This window comes from Sciurus vulgaris (genome assembly GCF_902686455.1).
Source record: "Sciurus vulgaris genome assembly, chromosome: 10".
Taxonomy (NCBI): Eukaryota; Metazoa; Chordata; class Mammalia; order Rodentia; family Sciuridae; genus Sciurus; species Sciurus vulgaris.
Window position 1 is genome coordinate 118202711 of NC_136470.1, and position 18201 is coordinate 118220911.

General features: G+C 34.9%; 1 protein-coding gene across 9 annotated transcripts in view; it reads right to left on the reverse strand.

The window, feature by feature from the left end:
* PIK3R4 (phosphoinositide-3-kinase regulatory subunit 4) overlaps positions 1-18201 on the reverse strand; it is a 68760-nt gene that overhangs the window by 590 nt on the left and 49969 nt on the right. For 8 of the 9 annotated variants that reach the window (XM_079101543.1, XM_079101549.1, XM_079101547.1 and 5 more), the window contains 6 exons: positions 12158-12322; positions 8771-8982; positions 6140-6271; positions 2218-2318; positions 1119-1207; positions 734-842 (listed from right to left, as the gene is read on the reverse strand). In XM_079101543.1, the coding sequence (XP_078957669.1) occupies positions 734-842; positions 1119-1207; positions 2218-2318; positions 6140-6271; positions 8771-8982; positions 12158-12322 (808 nt within the window). Of the gene's footprint in view, positions 1-733; positions 843-1118; positions 1208-2217; positions 2319-3731; positions 3776-6139; positions 6272-8770; positions 8983-12157; positions 12323-18201 lie in introns of those variants that run through there. The other variant, XM_079101550.1, reaches the window with a different exon arrangement.

Below are 18201 nucleotides of genomic sequence, written 5' to 3' on the forward strand. Positions count from 1 at the left end.
TACCACATTCTGCCTCTTGTCAGTATTCTTGCTTCTAGGATAAGTTGTTGCTTCAGAGTTAACACCTCACGTAAAGTAGTCACACTTTCACACTGAGCAAAAAGCGCAAAAGGAGAGGGTCCAAAATGGCATTCGGAGTTTCCAGTCACTGGCGTGCATAAGTAGCCGCTTACAAATACGGAACACTTACAAATGGCCAATAGTCTGGTGTGTTGATTTTTATTAACATCAAATATAAAAAAGGGAACAGGTATAAATTGGGAGAAGTAAAAACGATCAAAATACAGAAGTAAATACATATCAGATGTTCTAGCATTTCTACAGCTCCTCAGTATCTGTTATGAAGGAAGTGCTTCTCTGGTTAAGGCACTTTTAGTAGATCACATCTGAAATTTCGAAGGCCAGGACACAAGCTTTAAGAGGCCTAACAGTAGATTTGAGTTTACTACCTGTATCTCAGAAAAATTTCTTAACTTTAAGGTCCCTAAATTTGTCTTTTGTAAAAGGAAAACAATAAAAGTGCTTGTTATATATTTCTCAGTCCTTAACTTTGTAAAGGTGAGCTGTATACTTATATGTGCTTTATGTTTATTATACCTTAATAAGAGTTAATTTGTAAATATATGAAAAAGCCAAGAGAAAATAAGCCACATTTCTTAAATTGAAAAAAATATTGCCAGTCTTGCCCAAACCCATTTTTGTGTCTACAAAAGAAAAATAAAAAGTAATGTACCTGAACAACTTCAGTGCCTTCTATTATTTTCCTGTAATAGGACACAGATGGGGAACTAGTACTTCCTGCCACAACATAGGACCTTTCTGGGTAAGCCAAGTCCCAAAACCTAGGGAAGAGGAAATAAATGAAGATAACCTTCACAAGATAATAGGAGGAACTAATACTCATTGGCTTACATTTACCAATGCATTGTTTATATTGTAATTAGAAAAAGATTTTTCTAGAACCAAGAGCACAACATTGATTATAATAAAGTATTAATAGTTGCCCTTGCAATGCACTGATGATTTAAAACATTAAACTGTCACTAGTACCTATAATAACACCTTTCATAAACCAAAGTATCCATCCATCTTTTAAGAGTTCTTTTGAGATACTATACCTTATTTTCATGTCTGAGCCAGCTGTTAGCAGGATAGGGTTTCCATCAGCAGGACTGCAGTAGATACCATGGACACTGTGAGGAGAAGGCTTAAAAGAAGCAAAGATGGCATCACGTAAACAATATCAATGCCTTCCACTAACAGAATACTATTTCTAGAGGTAAGTTAACTGCTGATAGTTCATTAGGCACCTGGTTACCAGAGGAAATGAGAGACCGGTTATATAAGTTATATCTACTTTTTTGGAACTTTGAACTGTACGTTGCTTTGTATTGTTCTGAACAGAGAGATGCAGCCTGTTCAGTTTTCTAAAATTTTCTCTTTAGGACCACCTTAAACAAGACCTCAATTAAAGAAAAAAAAAATATCTTTCCTACAGGGCTGGGAAGGGTTGAGGATGGAACTCAGTGGCAGAGCACCTGCCTAGCACATGGGAGGGTGTGGGTCTGATCCCCAGCACCACCAAAAAATAAAATAAAAATCTTTCCTACCTTTTGCCCCAATGAAGCACCCTGACAACATGACTGACTATTAAAAACAAAAGTATAGATGTTTCTTGATTCATATTAGGATTATGTCCCAATAAACTCATTGTAAGTTGAAAATACACTTAATACACCTATCCTAAAGTATCAGTTGTTTACTTTTGTGATCTGACCAGGAGCTGTGGCTCACTGCCCACAGGAGTGTACTAGACCACATACTGTTAGCCCAATAAAAGATCAAAATTCCAAGGATGGTTTCTAATGAATGTCTATCACTTTTATACTACCACCACAGAGTCAAAAAATCATTAGGTCCATCCATGGTTAAGTCAGGATTCTCTGTATATGCTAGATGGTCATATTGCATTTTTTAATAATCTAAACTTCAATCCAGGATTTGCTGTGGTTCTAAAGAGATACCACAAAGCTTAGGTAGTTAGCAACCAAAACAATCAATAAAGCAGACACTAACAAGATTAAGGAATTAGAAAATATGCATGCGGCAATGGTCACAAGATACTTGATGTTATTAAAAACCCAAATTCAATCATAATCCCCAAGCCCAAGAGATCCCATGTTGCTAAAATACCTGGAAGTGCTTAGGATGACAAACCTGTAACTCAGAGAGCGGTGGTACACTGCTCGCCCAGAGAGTAAATCTTCTGTCACCAGTCTCCATGTCCCACATGGACACTTCATTGTTGCCCTGAACAGCTAAGAGAAACAAAGGCCAGAGCTATTATTCAGACCAGGAGGATCTTACTCTCAAAACTTTCACATCTTCATAGGTAGAGCAATTCAGCCTATAGCTACATCCATTTTTTCCCAATATGCAAGAAAAACTAATACTTTCAAACAACAGCATGAACCTGTCACCATATTGGGTGTGTAGTTATAAAAAAAAAAAAAAAAAAAAAAGGGGGGGGGGTTTTAATAGTCTAACAAATATTTACTGGTCCCCAAACTGGTGAAGAGAATTATGGGGTGGAAAGACAAATCACATACAGATCCTGACCTCAATAAACCTATGTTTTTTGTTTGATTGTTTAATTTGTTGATTTCTCCAGAAGTAGAGAAAAAAAGATATATGTAAACAAGACAAGGACAAAGAAACAAGGGAGAAAGTGCAAGTTCCACCTGAACAGGGAATTTAGAAAATCACATTCAGTGGTAAGAATCCAGGTCATGTCATGGACAGAGTATTTTAGTATGAAATGAAAAGGCCAGTAGACCACTTTGGTCAGAAAGAACTAAGTGAGGAAAAAAAAATTAAAGCAAAAATCTATGGCTGTTTTGGAGAAAGATGAGTAAAGAGGAAAAGGAGTTTAACTGAAGCATATTTGTGACAGATCACAAAAACTGGAAACTCAGGGCCTGAGAGAGAAACTATCCCTTAAGACTGGAGTGAAGGGGGAATGACAGGCTTCATCTGCTTACTAATATTTACTGAGATAGTATTATTATGGGCTAGTCACCGTCCTAGGTGCTGCAGAAAAGATGGCAAACAAAGCAGAAAAATTCCCTGCTACATGGAACTTCCAATTCTAGTGAGAACAATAAACAAAAAGTTATAAAAAATCTGAAGCAGGAGTGTGCTTTTTTCAGTTCAAGGAACAAGTCAGTGTGGATGGAGCAGACTGAGGAAGGGAGATGAGCAGAAGGGCAGTAGTGCTTGTTACTCTCCACTCAATGCTCTAAGGCTGTCCTGTAACAATTATATCAACAAGCTCTTGTACCCTATGGCTTCTAAGTGGGCCCAGCCTGTGACAGCCTAAATAATGGGTCCTAAAGATATCTAGGTGCTCTTCCCTGGAGCCTGTAAATGTTACCTTAAATGACAGAGTAACGTTGAAGATATGATTTAAGCTAAGGACCTTAAAACAGAAGACCTGTTCTGAATTATTCAGGTGGGCCCTAGATGTAATCACAATCCTTGTAAGAGACAGGTGGATTTGACAGCAACAGCAGGCAACAGAGCAAAGACCCAAGATGCTGTTTCTGGCTCTGAAGATCAAAGAAGGGAACATGAACCAAAGGAGTACAGCAACAGTAGTGGAAGGGAAATGGCAAAGAAGCAGATTCTCACCTATAGCCTCCAGAGAGAATATGGTCCTGCTGCTACCCTGATATGGCCCACAAAACCTACTGCAGATTTCTGGCCTCCAGAATTGCTAGAAAATAAAATGTTATAAGCCATCAAGTTTGTGGTAACTTGTTATAGCAGTCATGGAAAACTAACATGCCCATAAGGAGCCCTGAGGAAAGAAAGATCAGTCAGCCCAAGCTGGTTGTTTCCTTCACCTCCAAATCACAGTTCCTCTCAAGGTGGTCTTCTCTATCCCATTTCTTTCCAAATTCCAGTAACCATACCTTCCATTCATGATTTCTACTGCCACTCTGCTATTATTAATCTTATATTCCTGCAAAATCTTTTTATATTCCTATATCCACACCTTTGTAACAGTTTCTTTGAAAATAAATCCTTAAATTATCCTTCTTTTGGTATGCTATCAGTTTCTCATTGGAACCCTGATTGAGAAAAAGGTCAGACAGTAGTTAAGAGGGCTGATCTCTCTTTATAGTCCATAGAGCCTTTTGGACCACATAGGCTATTACTTGCAATGAGAAGCCACTAGAAGGTATTGAGCAGAAAAAAAATAATAATGCTCTTAAGAAATATGGACAGAAGCAGGGAATTAAGAGGATACTGCATCAGAAAGGACAAGAGATTATGGTGATTTGGACTAGGGAGCCAGTAATGTAAGAATGGTCAAATTCTGGATATATTTTAAGACACTAGAGGTGGAAAGAGAAAAAGAAGAGTTAGCATGCATAATCCTAGCAACTCAGGAGGCTGAGGTATAGGAGATCACAAGCTTGAGGCCAGTCTCAGCAACTCAGTAAAAACCTATCTCAAATAAAATAAATAAATAAATAAAAAGAACTGGGTATATAGCTCAGTGGTAAAGTGCCCCTGGATTTGATTTCCAGTAACAAAAAAGAAAGAAGAAAAAAAAGTCAAGAATGACATTGGACTACTCTCTGAGCACCCAGCAGAGCTTCCATTTACTGATAGAACATCACAGGAAAAGCACGTCTGTCTCAAAGTAGGAGGCAGTGGTGGGGACACTTAGTAGAAAGAAAATCAAGTGTTCAGTTTGAACATGTCAAGTCTGCAATGGCTACTAGGCACTCTAGGGGAAATTTAAGTATATGGATATTAAAACCTGAATAAATTTGATATTCAAAACATGAGACTGAGATCATACACACAGCAAATACAGAAAAGAGAATAAGACTAAAAACCGAGCCCTGAAGCAGGTCACAATTTAAAGTCAGGAAGATACAAAGGAACCAGTAGATCAAGAAGTAGGAGAATCAAGAAAAATGTCCTTGGAACCAGCTAAGGAAAGTATTTCAAAAACATGAAAATGAAAAAATAAAAACGAAATAAACTGACCAAATGTTAAGTAAAATAAGAGGAGGACTCAGTAATGGTTATTGAACTCGGCAACATGATGACTTTGACGTCAGAAATACATGAGAAGAACTATGTATGAGAGGGGGCCACAAAAACCTAGAAGAGGTTCAATGAGGAAACATAGAAATACAAAGAGCTATTATTAAGTATCAAGTGGATGCCACCCCATGTGCTTTCTATATTTTATTTCAAATTTTCAAACTCTGTAAGGTATTTTTTATTTATTTATTTTTGGTATTGGTGATTGAAACCAGGGGTACTTTACTACTGAACTACATTCCAGTCCTTCTGATTCTTTCTTTATTTTGAGACATGACCCCTGGAGCATCCCTGGAGCATTTAACACTGAACCCCATCCCCAGCCCATTTAAAAATTTTTTTTTTAATTTTTTTTTAATTTTGAGACAGGGTCTTACTAAGTTACTTGGGACCTCACTAAATAGCTCAGGCTGGCTTTGAATTCATGATTCTCCTGCCTCAGCCTCCCAAGTCACTGGGTGACCTCAAACTTTTGATCTCCCAAATTACTGTGATTATAGGCATGTGCCACCATGCCTGACTATAAGGTAAGTATTTTCAACCATGTTTTACAGATGAGGAAAAATAAAGACTTATGCAAATGTCTTACCCAAAATCCACTGAAACAATGTGAGGGCCCAATGAAGGAAGGGAAGGGAAGTTTGCAGGAAACACAACAGAACACAAATCAACAACAAATGGCCACTGAAAAGGGTGAGTCGAGGTTTCTAAAACAGATTTCTAGGAAGCTGTTAGGCTGCTTTAACAAAAATAGGGAACGCAGAAGAAAATAAATAGAATGAGAGATGTTTGTAGAAACACAGGGTGGTGGTCATGATTGTCAAAGTCATGTTTGAACAGAATAAATACAAGATGACAGTCAGATGACAATGGTGGGAACTTCCATAATCTGAACAGAATCAAGCTTTGGTTCATATGTAAAGCAAAACCCTAAAAAACATATGTCTTAGCAACAGAATATAACACAATTTCTAAGAAAATCCCCCAAAATACAAAAACTGGCCCTCCATCTTACCTGCAATCACCCAAGACTGATACAAAGGGTGCATTGAAAGGCGCCTGATTCGAGCCCTGGAAGGATGACAGTGACTGGAAATAGGCAATTGGAACCTCATGTCCCAACAAGCCATGGTACCACTACTTGTACCTTAAAGAAAAAGAAGCATGAAAAGATTATCATATAATGATCAAAGCACGCTAGGGAGCATTTATGCAAAGTATTAGCTTTATGTGAATGTATTTTAAAATTGCCTTCATTCCTTAGAAATGTAGCTGTCTTCCCAGTTTCAAACAGCATTTACAGTTGTTAAATAACAGATATAAAGTGCTTATTATAATGTTGTACTGTCTAATAAATGTAAATTCAAAATGAGTAATTCATTAATTACCGATGATACTACTATTAATTACCAAAGGTACTCACAAAAGCAGAAGCTCTAGAGAAAATGTAAACTGAATTTTAAGTTGAAATGTTCAGAATACCTTAAATAATGGTGTAAAAGGGGATAGCAGATACTGTTTTATCCAATGATCACTGTGGAATCCAAAGAGGTAGCAGCTCTGCAGCTGTCATCAGATTTCAATCATTTTCATGTGCCCTTTTCTCCAAAACATTCTGGAGATAAGTATGGGTGTCCAATCACAGCAGAATTGGGGTAAAGTCTTTGCACCTACCCACAACGACTTAAACCCTACAATGGAAGAGAGTCCCTGCCCACCCTATAAAAATGCAACTGGTTATGAGAGCACAGGCTTAGATTGGTTTCCAATTCCAGTAGAGATACTGGTGGTAGGAACAGGATGGAAGGGGTGATAATTAAATAAAGATAGCTTGCATGTCACATTGACCCAATCCAAGACTCAAATCCAATGACTCAAATAGTACAGGGAGCAGAAGCTTCCCTTCTAAAAGCTGACCAGGGAGCCCAAAAGGCATCACTACCATTTGCTAATTTGTTAGGTATATAATACCTACTTTTCTAGACCTAATATTACATCTTCCTGTACCTGTACAGTTTATTGAGACAAAAGACAAAAAATAATGCATTCTATATAAACTACATAAAAAGTAATACAGAAAAGGGCAGATATATAATTGTTGCAAACATAAATTAGAGAATTAAGAAACCTAAATTCAGTCACAGAAGACTGTAACTCTTCTGAATGAGAAAGTGTAAGATGTGACAGTTTCCTAAGGGGCAGGTTCAATATGGGGAAAAGGAGAAGACACTTAAAATAGGGAAATGGAAGAAGATTTAGATATAAGAGGTACAAAGTTTCTCAGGCAGAACAAACTTTAGTGATCTATTGTGCAGACTGTTCATAACAATAGTGCATTGTGTGTTCAAAATTGCTAAAAAAAAAAAAAAAAAAGAAGTTTTAAATGTTTTCAACAACCAAAAAAGTATGTGAGGTGATGGATCTGTTAATTACCTGATTTAATCATTCCACAATATGAAGACACATTGAAACATACATTGTAATGCCCCGTAAATATGTATGATCATTATTTATTAATTAAAAATCAAAATTTTAGCAACAGCAATACCATTCTTTGTTATGTACTTATGATAAATGGACATCTATGTCCTTACCTATTTTTCAAAGTTTGCATCAGGTTTACTCAGAACAAAACAAAAGCCAGAAACAATTGAACAATCTATCAACTGGAGAATGTGATAGACACATAAATTATCAATAAAATGCAATGTCACTCAACAATAAATAAAAGACTCTTCATAGATGCAATCACAAGGAAAAGTCTCATAAAATTTATGCTTAGCAAAAAAAAGGCACATATTGTATGATTCTATTTTTATGACATTTTGGAAAAGGCAAAATTATGGAAACAAAAAAAATTATGGAGACAGAAATGAGATGAGTGGTTTTATTAGAAGCTGGAAGGAGGGCACTGAGTGCAAAGGAGTATGAGGAAAATTTTCAAAAAGTAACAGAAATGTCTGTATCCCGTTTGTGGTATATATATTTTTTGTATATTGTATATATTTATGCATTATATATATTTTTCAGAACTCATCAAATTAAACACTTTCAAAAACCAACAACAACAAAAACAGAAGAAAGATGCAAGCAAGATCACATGGTATATCTTCAACCTTTGGAGAAAAGAGGGCTGAAAGATAATAACATGAGAAATCATTGCTGGCTCTTCTTCCACACCAGGCACTGTGATAGAAGCTTTTAGCTCATTAAATCCTCAAAGCAGCCTTTGAAAGGATTAATCCCATTTAAAACTGAAGATGCTGAGACTTGAGTTGAATAGCCTGCCTGAGGTTACAGTTTTAACTGTGTCTGCAGGAACTCCAATGCTATTTTCTTTAAGTCAAGCCGCTGACTTCCTGGCAGAATAAGAGAATGCCAGCAAATTTGATCACTATAATGATTATAGACTGACTTAAGATGGAGAAGGAAATCGTTTTATACCTTGTGATACTGATTTACCCTTCTGAATTGCCTTTTAATGAAAAAATAAATAAATTGGAATAATTATAACAATTATGAAAAAGGAAAAGGAGATGGGAAGAAATTACCAATGAAGACAAATGAAAAACACAGCTTTCCAAGATAGCAACTGCAGGCAGTGGTGGTATGCAAAACCCAGCCAATGAATTGAAAGTTAGCTTACCAATGCAGAGCCAGCACTGGTGGATGTCCACAGCAAAGGAAGTGATAAGGCCTGACTTCAAATCATGCTTTAATGTCCATGCATTGGTTGAAGATCTGAGATCCCAGCCAACCAGAGAGCCATTCACAGTGGCATAGGCAAGAACAGACTGCGCCCCAGAGTTGAAGTGATGCATATCCACAACACAGCCATCCTGTTTTTGATCCAGAATTCTAGAGAAATACACAAAGCAAAATACAGACTTTTCCTCTCACCAAAAAATGTAGCACAAGTTTCCATTTAAGATGAATATATAACTCTATCCATGTTCAAGAGAAAAAATTATGTGATCCCATCAGGACAATTACAGCTAAAGTATTTTTTTAAAAGAATAATTTTAGACTTATAGAAGAACTGCAAAAATAGCACAAAGTTTCTGTATGCCTTTTACTCAGCTTCCCCTCATTAACATCTTAAAAAGCTATATAACATTCATCAAAACCAAGAAGTTAATCTTAGTACAATACAGTAATTATGTTACAGAATGTATTCTGATTTTATCCATTTTTCACTAATGTCCTTTTCTGTCCCAATATCCACTCCAGGATATCACAAGGCACTGAGCTGGTATGTCTCCTTAGTCTCCTCCAGTCTGTGACAGTTCCTCAGTCTCTCATGACCTTCTTATTTTTAAGACTACTGGTTATTTATGGCCTTCAATTTGGGGTTTGTCTGATGTTTTCGCATTATATTAAAGTTACACCTCATTGGGAAGGATACAACAGAAATGGCATATTATCTTAAGTGCAATACTTGGGGAAGTACTTTATATTCAGATGTATTACTGGTAATGTAAATCATAATCAAAAGTTCATACTGAAATCTTCACCTCCCATCACTACCAGTTCATTCTAGCCTTTACTCCTTTCCTTATTTGTAACTTCTTTCTCCATTAGTGAGAAAACTGGTTCTCATCATCTACAACATATTTATTTGTTCACCCCTAAAAAGCAGTTTCAGAACTGTTAAACCATATTCCTATGAAAACAACCAATTAGAATATGTTTGAGTTCAGTTCCTTTAGTCATTAACCTTGTAACATAAAATTAAAACATTGCTTTCCGAAGATATTTTAGTTGCTTTGTTCTCTGTGCCCTTCAATATGATTATATGATTCATTTGTAAAACAAATACATTTGTCACAGACTGCATTATATCTTTCCCACTATATACTAGTTGATTTTTTAAAATTTATATACTTCTTTGTGGAATACAGTATATGGGTTATGACAAATATACAGCCACATATCTTCTATTATGTAACAATGGAAAAATATTCTGTAACCCCCAAATTTTCTTGTGCAGCCCATTTGCAGTTAACCTCTAACTATCCCCTAAACTGGTGGCTACCACTGATTTGTTTTCTTCCCTATTATTTAATGTTTTCCAGAATGTCATATAATTGGAAACATATAACACTAAGCCTTTTGGATCTAACTTCTTTCATTAGCAAAATGTATTTAAGAGTCATCAGTGATGCATGAGCCTATAAATAATTTCCTTTATATTGTAGAGGACTATTCTATTATATGGATATTCCAGTTTTTTTCAAGTTGAGGCATTTTAATAATGAAAAGAACATCAGAGGGCTGGGGAACATAGCTCAGCAGTATAGTGCTTGCCTACATATATATGAACTGGGTTCAATCCCATATCATAAAGCATACTGGCCAGCCTCCATGACTGGTACATATGAGGCTTTCAGCACAGGCTGTTTTATTTATGTCTCTTAAATGTTTTACATTAAGAGTTAGGCATTAAATATTTTAGGCCTTCTGAGTTGCATACATCTCCTTTCCATATTTTTCTTTATTTTTTCAAACCCTTTAAAAATGCAAAAAACATTCCTATTTTATGGACCATGCTACAGGCTGTAGTTTGCAGATCCCTGTCTTACATAAATAATTATATTTACAAATATTCTACTTCTAACTGTATTTCCAGATACAGGGATGGTAGAAAATCAATGTCAAATAAAATGTGAAATGATTCTTCCCATAAATTTTAATTCTTAAGAGGCATGACAACAGGTGATAGGACTGAATGAAACAAGTGACTTACGCCAAGGTTGCTTTGGAGAATACCACAGCCATATGTGATAAAATATAAATTTCTGGCAAGCTCTCCAAATCTAGGCAATGGATAATTTGCTTAAGGTAAAGATATTAACTTTCACAGTAGAAAGTGTTGTCAGCTGGGAGAGAATCCTGCATGGAATTGCATATGTGATCTGAGTGTGTGACTTGAAGGCACAGACATCACATTGCAAAGTTTGTCAATAATTTAAATGAACCCAATAGGTACAATGGTATACAGTCATCCTCTGTTGAAACAAATTTTAAGGAAACTGGCGGGTATTTATTATTGAAGGTCATAAACAAAATGTCCTGGACAAAAGCTGCTTCAATCTGTTTAGTGAGTGTCCTAAAAATAACACATTTTCAAATGCAAAAGCAAAGCAAAACAACAAAAACAAAAAAATCCTAGGTGATCTCACAAATTTCCCTTTCTGCCTTAAGCTACACAATGACTACTGAAAGTCTCCTCATTGTTTTCTTTCTGTAGGGGTCCACCGTGTCAGCCTGGCAGGCCCCTTTCAACCACCCTGCTTCCAGGGCTCCCATCTACTCTCACTTGCCTTCTCTCTTTCAAATGGACTCCTGCTATCCATGTAACATGGCATATTACTGCACTCCACTAAAATCTATTTCTACCACTAGTCTACAGATTCTTAGAAAATGTGACATTTAGTCTTTGGAATCCTCAGTTCATACTGGTCACCCAAATAATTGCTGCTCTTTGTCTTTAAATGTCTTATTTTATGTGTTTTTAATCGGTAAGCAGCTACAATTTATAAAAAGTGAAGGAAATTCCTAAATAAAACCAGTCAGCATTCTGTTTTAAAATGGTGAGGAAATCATCTGCCTAAATTCTTTATATTCCCACCTACTTCAGAGATTTTAATGCCAAGCAAAAGTATGCTGACAGTTGTCTTCTTTAATCAAGAATATTCAAAATGGGTCAGACAGAATTGTATTTTTAGTAGTTATACAGAAGACATAACTGGTAATTACATTATTCAGACAGATTTCAGACTGGGATGAGCCACAAGTTCAAAGCTGCCCTTCTGACCTTTTGACTAACTGGCAAAAAGTAAGACATCTTCTTTAAAATTAACCACATGATAGTTTTGAATTGGAAGCACAGATTTATTTACTCCATGGGCTCAAAAAAGAAATACAATGTAAGAGGCCCTCAGTTGCTCCAACTACACTGTGGAGTATAAGGGAAAATTAAATTACTATAATGCACCAAATGCTACGTTCTAAAAAGACAAAAGATAGATACCTGCTTTGTAGAGGATGAATTTTAGGAGACTTGGGCAACTTAGAAGCCTCAATTCCAAGAAGCTGGACAGCACCATTATCAGATGCTATGGCTAAGTAGTGGGAACCTTGGCAGAACGTGAGTGTCTTGACTCTTCCTCCAATTCGGCTATATGTAAGAATAGATCTGAATGAAAGAAAAATAACATTTTATTTCTGAAGCAGCCACAAGCACATTACTGCTAATATTATATATCCACATGGCTATCAGCAAACAAAATTACTCTGCGAGGTCCATTTTGACTTTCTGATTTCATAACAAAAATAAGAATCTCCTCCCAAAAGCAGTGGTCCAAATTCAAGTTTCCTTCTGATTGTTTCAAATGGTCATCTTCACACACTTCCTTCCTATCAGAGAACAAGCGTCCTTCCTCTTCTTTAATAAGAACCCCAATACTTAATGGTCTGATCCTACTTATGGTACTGATTCTCCTTCAACTCTTACAATACTTTACATCTTCTCTTTGGCCCTTAAATTTTCCCACAATCTCTAACATACAGGCTGGCTCTACGAATCAGCCCTGAGTTTCATTACCAACTGCCTATATGATCTTTTTTTTATTATTATTTATTTTATTGTAAACAAATGGGGTACAACTTGTTTCTCTGATTGTACATGAAGTAGAGGCATACCATTTGTGTAATCATACATTTACATAGGGTAATGGTGTTTTGATTCATTCTGGGTTTTTTTTTTTTTTTCTTTTCCCTTCCCCCATCCCTCCCACCCCTCTTTTTCCTCTAAACAGTCACTCCTTCCTCCATTCTTGCCTCCCTCCCACCCCCCCCCATTATGTATCATCATAGATGCCCTTCAATTGATGAATGGATAAAGAAACTGTGGTGCATATATACAATGGAATATTACTCAGCCTATACAATCTTGGTTGTGCTACTTAACCTGTACTGTGCCTCAGATTTCTCACCCCCAAAACAAAGGGTGTCCTACTTATTTAACAGGATCATAGCCACTTATTTAACTGGATCACAGTGAAGATCAAAAAATATATAAGCCAATAAAATACTCACAAACGCATGGTTTTATTATAATATTCAGTCTCGCATACACAAAGCTGACTTCTCAAGCTCTGTATTATTTTCCTCCTTGACATTTTCTGTGTGATCTAAATAAAGTTCCTACCAGTATCATCAATTCCCTCCTTCATTACTCCTCCTCTAAGTTGTATCTTTACCCTTCTACAGGACATACCTCTAAAAGGTCACAGTATCTTAATCACCAGATTTATTCACATATTGTGTACATTTGATTTTATTATATAAGTTAATGCATATTAAATGTACAAAAATTATTAAAATACAAAAAATACATAAGTAGAAAATTTATAATAGCACCCAGAAAGAAACACTATTTAGCATTTTGTTATATATCCTTCCAAAAAGTTTTCTATACATAATACATCCATACTTGCTTTTAAATATGGAATTTCCTATTTTTATCAATCATTTTTCCCTACTTCACTTTTTCATAGTAACAGTTTTACTGAAAGTTTTCATACACCATACATTTTAAAGTATGCAATTCAGTGATTTTTATTATATAAACAGAATATTGCATAGATCACTACTATCTAAACTACTATCTAATTTTAGACCATTTTCATCATTCCTAAGAAACCCATAAATAAACTGTCCTCCCACCCATTAGCATTTACTTCATTTTTTCCTCACCCAAGCCCCTGGCAACATGTAATCTTCTTTAATTTTCTATCAATTTCCCTATTCCAGATATTTCATATAAATATGGTCAAATATATATATAGCTTTTTGTATATGGCTTCTTTCACATACCATGTTGTCCAAAGTTTATCCATGTTGTAGCAAACAGAACTTCACCCCTTTTTATGGTATTATAATTTTTTTTTGTATTTTGTTTACCCATTCATCAGTTGATGAACATTTGGATTGTTTCTTCTTTTTGACTATTATGAATGCTGCTGCTATAAATGTCTGTGTATGAATCTTTGTATGGACACATGTCTCAAATGACTACAGGGGCTCAGTCAGTATTGCAGACAAGTAAAGAAAGCTGGAGGCAAGGCAATGGTTGAGATGGGAAAAATCAGTATGCTCAGTCTCTCACATACACTGCTCTTCATCTCTCTCTTAATACTGAGATATAATTCACATACCTCAAAATTCACCCTTTATTTTAAGGGATTTATAACAAAATCTTCAAGTTTGGCAAACAACAACATTATCTGATTCCAGAGCATTTTTATCATGCCAAAAAGAAACCCTGTACTCATTAGCTGTCACCTCAAAATGCTCCTCACTCCTAGTCATGGGCAACTGAGACCAGCCCATCTACTTCTCTCTACAAATTTGCCTACTCTGGACAAGGTAAATGGAATCATACAAAATGCAGCATTTAGAACTGGCTTCTTTGACTTGGCATAACATTTCCATGTTGTAGAATAAATCAATATTTCATTTCATTTTATGACTAAATTATTTTCCATTGTATGAATATACCACACTTTGTTTTTCCATTCATCAGTTGATGGACATTATGTGTTCCATATTTAGGCTAATATGAATAATGTTGCTTAAGAACACTTGTGCATAGATTCTTCTGTGAACATGTTTTCTTTTGAGTTCGGTATATACCTAGGAGTGGAACAGTACGGTCATATGGTTAATTCCACATGCAGCATTTTGAGAGACTGCCAAACTGTTTTCTGAAGTTGCAGCGCAATTTTATATCCCATCAGCAATATATAAAGCATCCAAATCCTCCCCAACCCTTGTTATTGTCTGTATTTTTGCCCACAGTCATTATAGTGATGTGAAATTGTATCATACTGTGGTTTGGGTTTGCATTTCCTTCATAACGAATTATGCTAAGCATCTTTTCATGAGCTTATGGGTCCTATTTGGAGAAACATCTACTCAGATCTCCTGTCTGCTTTTTTAGTGGGTCATTTGTCTTTTTACTATTGTGTTGTAAAAGTTTTACATATATTCCAGGGAACAGATCCTTACCAGATATGTGACTCGCAAGTATTTCTCCCTTTCTATGGGTTATCTTTTCACTTTCTTGAGAGTGTCCTTTGAAACATGAAGGTTCATATTATTGATAAAGTTCCATTTGTACATTTTTTAAATCACTTGTGTGTTGATCTTACAGCTTAGAAATCCTTGTCTAATTTAAGGTCACAAGATTTACATGCCTAAGTTTACTTCTAAAAGTTTTACAGCTTTATTTCTTACTTTTAGGTTTATGATTAATTTTGAATGATTCTGTGGAAATTCATCCTTCTGCATGTAACTACCCTATAAACACAGCATCATTAAAAGGGCTAGTCTTCCCCACTGAAATATCCTGGCACCTTTGTCAAAAAATAATGACCATAAATGTGTTTCACATGTCAGATCTATTCCATTGAACTATATATCTATTCTAGGCCAATACCACCCCATCTTGATTACTATAGTTTTGTAGCAACTGTTAAATCTGGAAGTCCTCCAATTTGGTCCTCTTTCTCTTAAAATTGGTTTCGCTATTCTGTGTCCCTTAGGGTTCCTTATGAATTTTAGGACCCAACTCAATTTTTACCAAAAAGAAAAGAAAGAGAACAAAAACAAAGCTAGAATTTTCACATAAATGGCATTGAATCTATACAGTAACTTGCTGGTGGCAATAAACTACTTCAACAATGTTTATTCTATACTATGAAACGTGCAATTCTTTCCATTTATTTAGGTCTTCTTTGATTTTTTTCGATAATCTTTTGCATTTTCAGTGTACAAATATTGTACTTTTTGTGTTAATTTCTAAAAATTTTATTCTTTTTTATGTTATTATAATTGGAATTATTTTCTTAATTTCATATTTGGACTATTCATCCCTAATGCACAGAAATGCAATTCATTTTTGTGTCCTGATCTTGTATTCTGCCACTTAAACATTTTTAAAGAATTATTACTTAAGATTTTCTACACACCAGATCATGTTTGCTACTAATAGAAATGGTTTTACTTCTTCCTTTCCAATTTGTGTACTTTTAATTTCTTTTCCTTGCCTAAATGCCCTGGCTAGAACCTCCAGTACAATGCTCAATGAAATTGGCAAGAATGGATGTTCTTGTCTTGTGCCTCATATGGAGAGAGAAAGCATTCAGTCTTTCACCATTAACTACAATGTTAACTGTGGGGCTTTTGTAGATGGCCTTTGTCTTCTATGACTAGCCTGCAGAGTTGACTTTAATCATAAAAATATTTGGATTTTGTCAAATGCATCCTGAAAGTCTGTTGAGATGAACACATATTTTTCACCCTTTATTCTATTCATATGGTATGTTCACCAATTGATTTTCATATGTTGAACCAGCCTTGCCTTCCTAGGATAAACTGTACTTGGTTATGGCTTATAATCCTTTTTATATTTTGAATTCAGTTTACTAGTATTCTGATGAGGATTTTTACACCTATTCTAATTATGGTACAGATCTACAGTTTCTTGTGATATATTTGGTTGTGATATATCAGTGTAATATCTGCCTCACAGAATGAGTTAAAAAGTGTTCCCTCATATATTTTTTTAGAAGATGGACAACAATTTTTTAAGTGTCTGATATAATTCACCCTGAAGCCATCTCAGCCTGGGCTGTTCCTGGTGTGTGGGGGGGGGATTTTTGATTACTAACTTAATTTGTTGATTATTGAAGGTCTCTTCAGATTTTCTAATTCTGGAGTTATTTTCAAAAGCTTGTCTTTCTAGAAACTTTTCCGTTTCATTCAGTTTATCTAATTTCTTAGTATACAAGTGTTTATGGTATATCTTCACATTACATTTGTTTTTATTTCTGTCAAGTCAGTTGTAATGTAATATCTGTTTAATTCCTGATTTTAATAGAGTCCTTTCTCTTTCTGTAACTCATCACTATCATAAAGATTTGACAATTTTGTTGTTCTTTACAAAGAACCAGCTTCTTTTGTTTTTCTATTCTCTATTTCATTTATTTCTTAAGTATTTTTTATTTATTTCCTCTTTAGTCTTTTTCCTTCTTACCACTTACTTCAGGTTAAGTCTGCTCTTCTTTTGCTAGTTCTATAAACCATTTTGTTCCACTGTCTAGGTGTGGAACACCTATAACAATTTTAATATAGTATATAATATGCAATATAAATATATAGTACATAATATAATTATATAGTAATAATATTGACATTATATATATCTATATACATTCTAGATTATTATTTCCAACCTATTTTAATGCACCTGTGTCATATCGCTGAAATATTTGCAGAATTGAAAACTCAAAATTTAATGAGTAAGGTTAAGTTATTAATTTGAGATTTTTCATTTTTAATGTAGATGTTTATAGCTATAAATTTCTTTCTAAACACTCCTTTAGCTGCATTCCCTCAAGTTTGGTATGTTGTATTTTCATTTTCATTATCTCAAAGTATTTTCTAATTTCCCTTTGAACCACTTGCTATTCAGCTATATATTGTTTAATCTCCACATATTTATGAATTTCCCAATTTCCTTTCTATTAATGCTACCTAAGTCATTCCACTGTGGTTGCAGAACATACTTTGTATAACTTCAGTCCTTTTAAATTAATTGAGATATTTTTATGGATTAAATATATAATTTAATCTGGAAAATATTCCATGTACACCTCAGAAAAATTTAAATCTTGTTGTTATTAGGTGCAGCATTCCATTGATATGTTAAGTCCAATTACTTTGCAGTGATATTCAAGTATTCTTTTTCCTAGATGATCTTATACGTAGTTGTTTAATTCATATTGAAAGTGGGTCTTTCACTATTAACCAACTATGATTAAATTGTCTGCTTTTACTCAATTCTGTCCGTTTTTGCCTCATGTATTTTGGGGCTCTATTGTTGGATGCATATGTTTAACAATTATGTCTTCCTGAAGCACTGATGCTTTTATCATTATAAAATATCCTTATTTGTATGTAGGATCAATTTTTATCTTAAAGTGTACTTTTTAATCAGGTATTAGTACA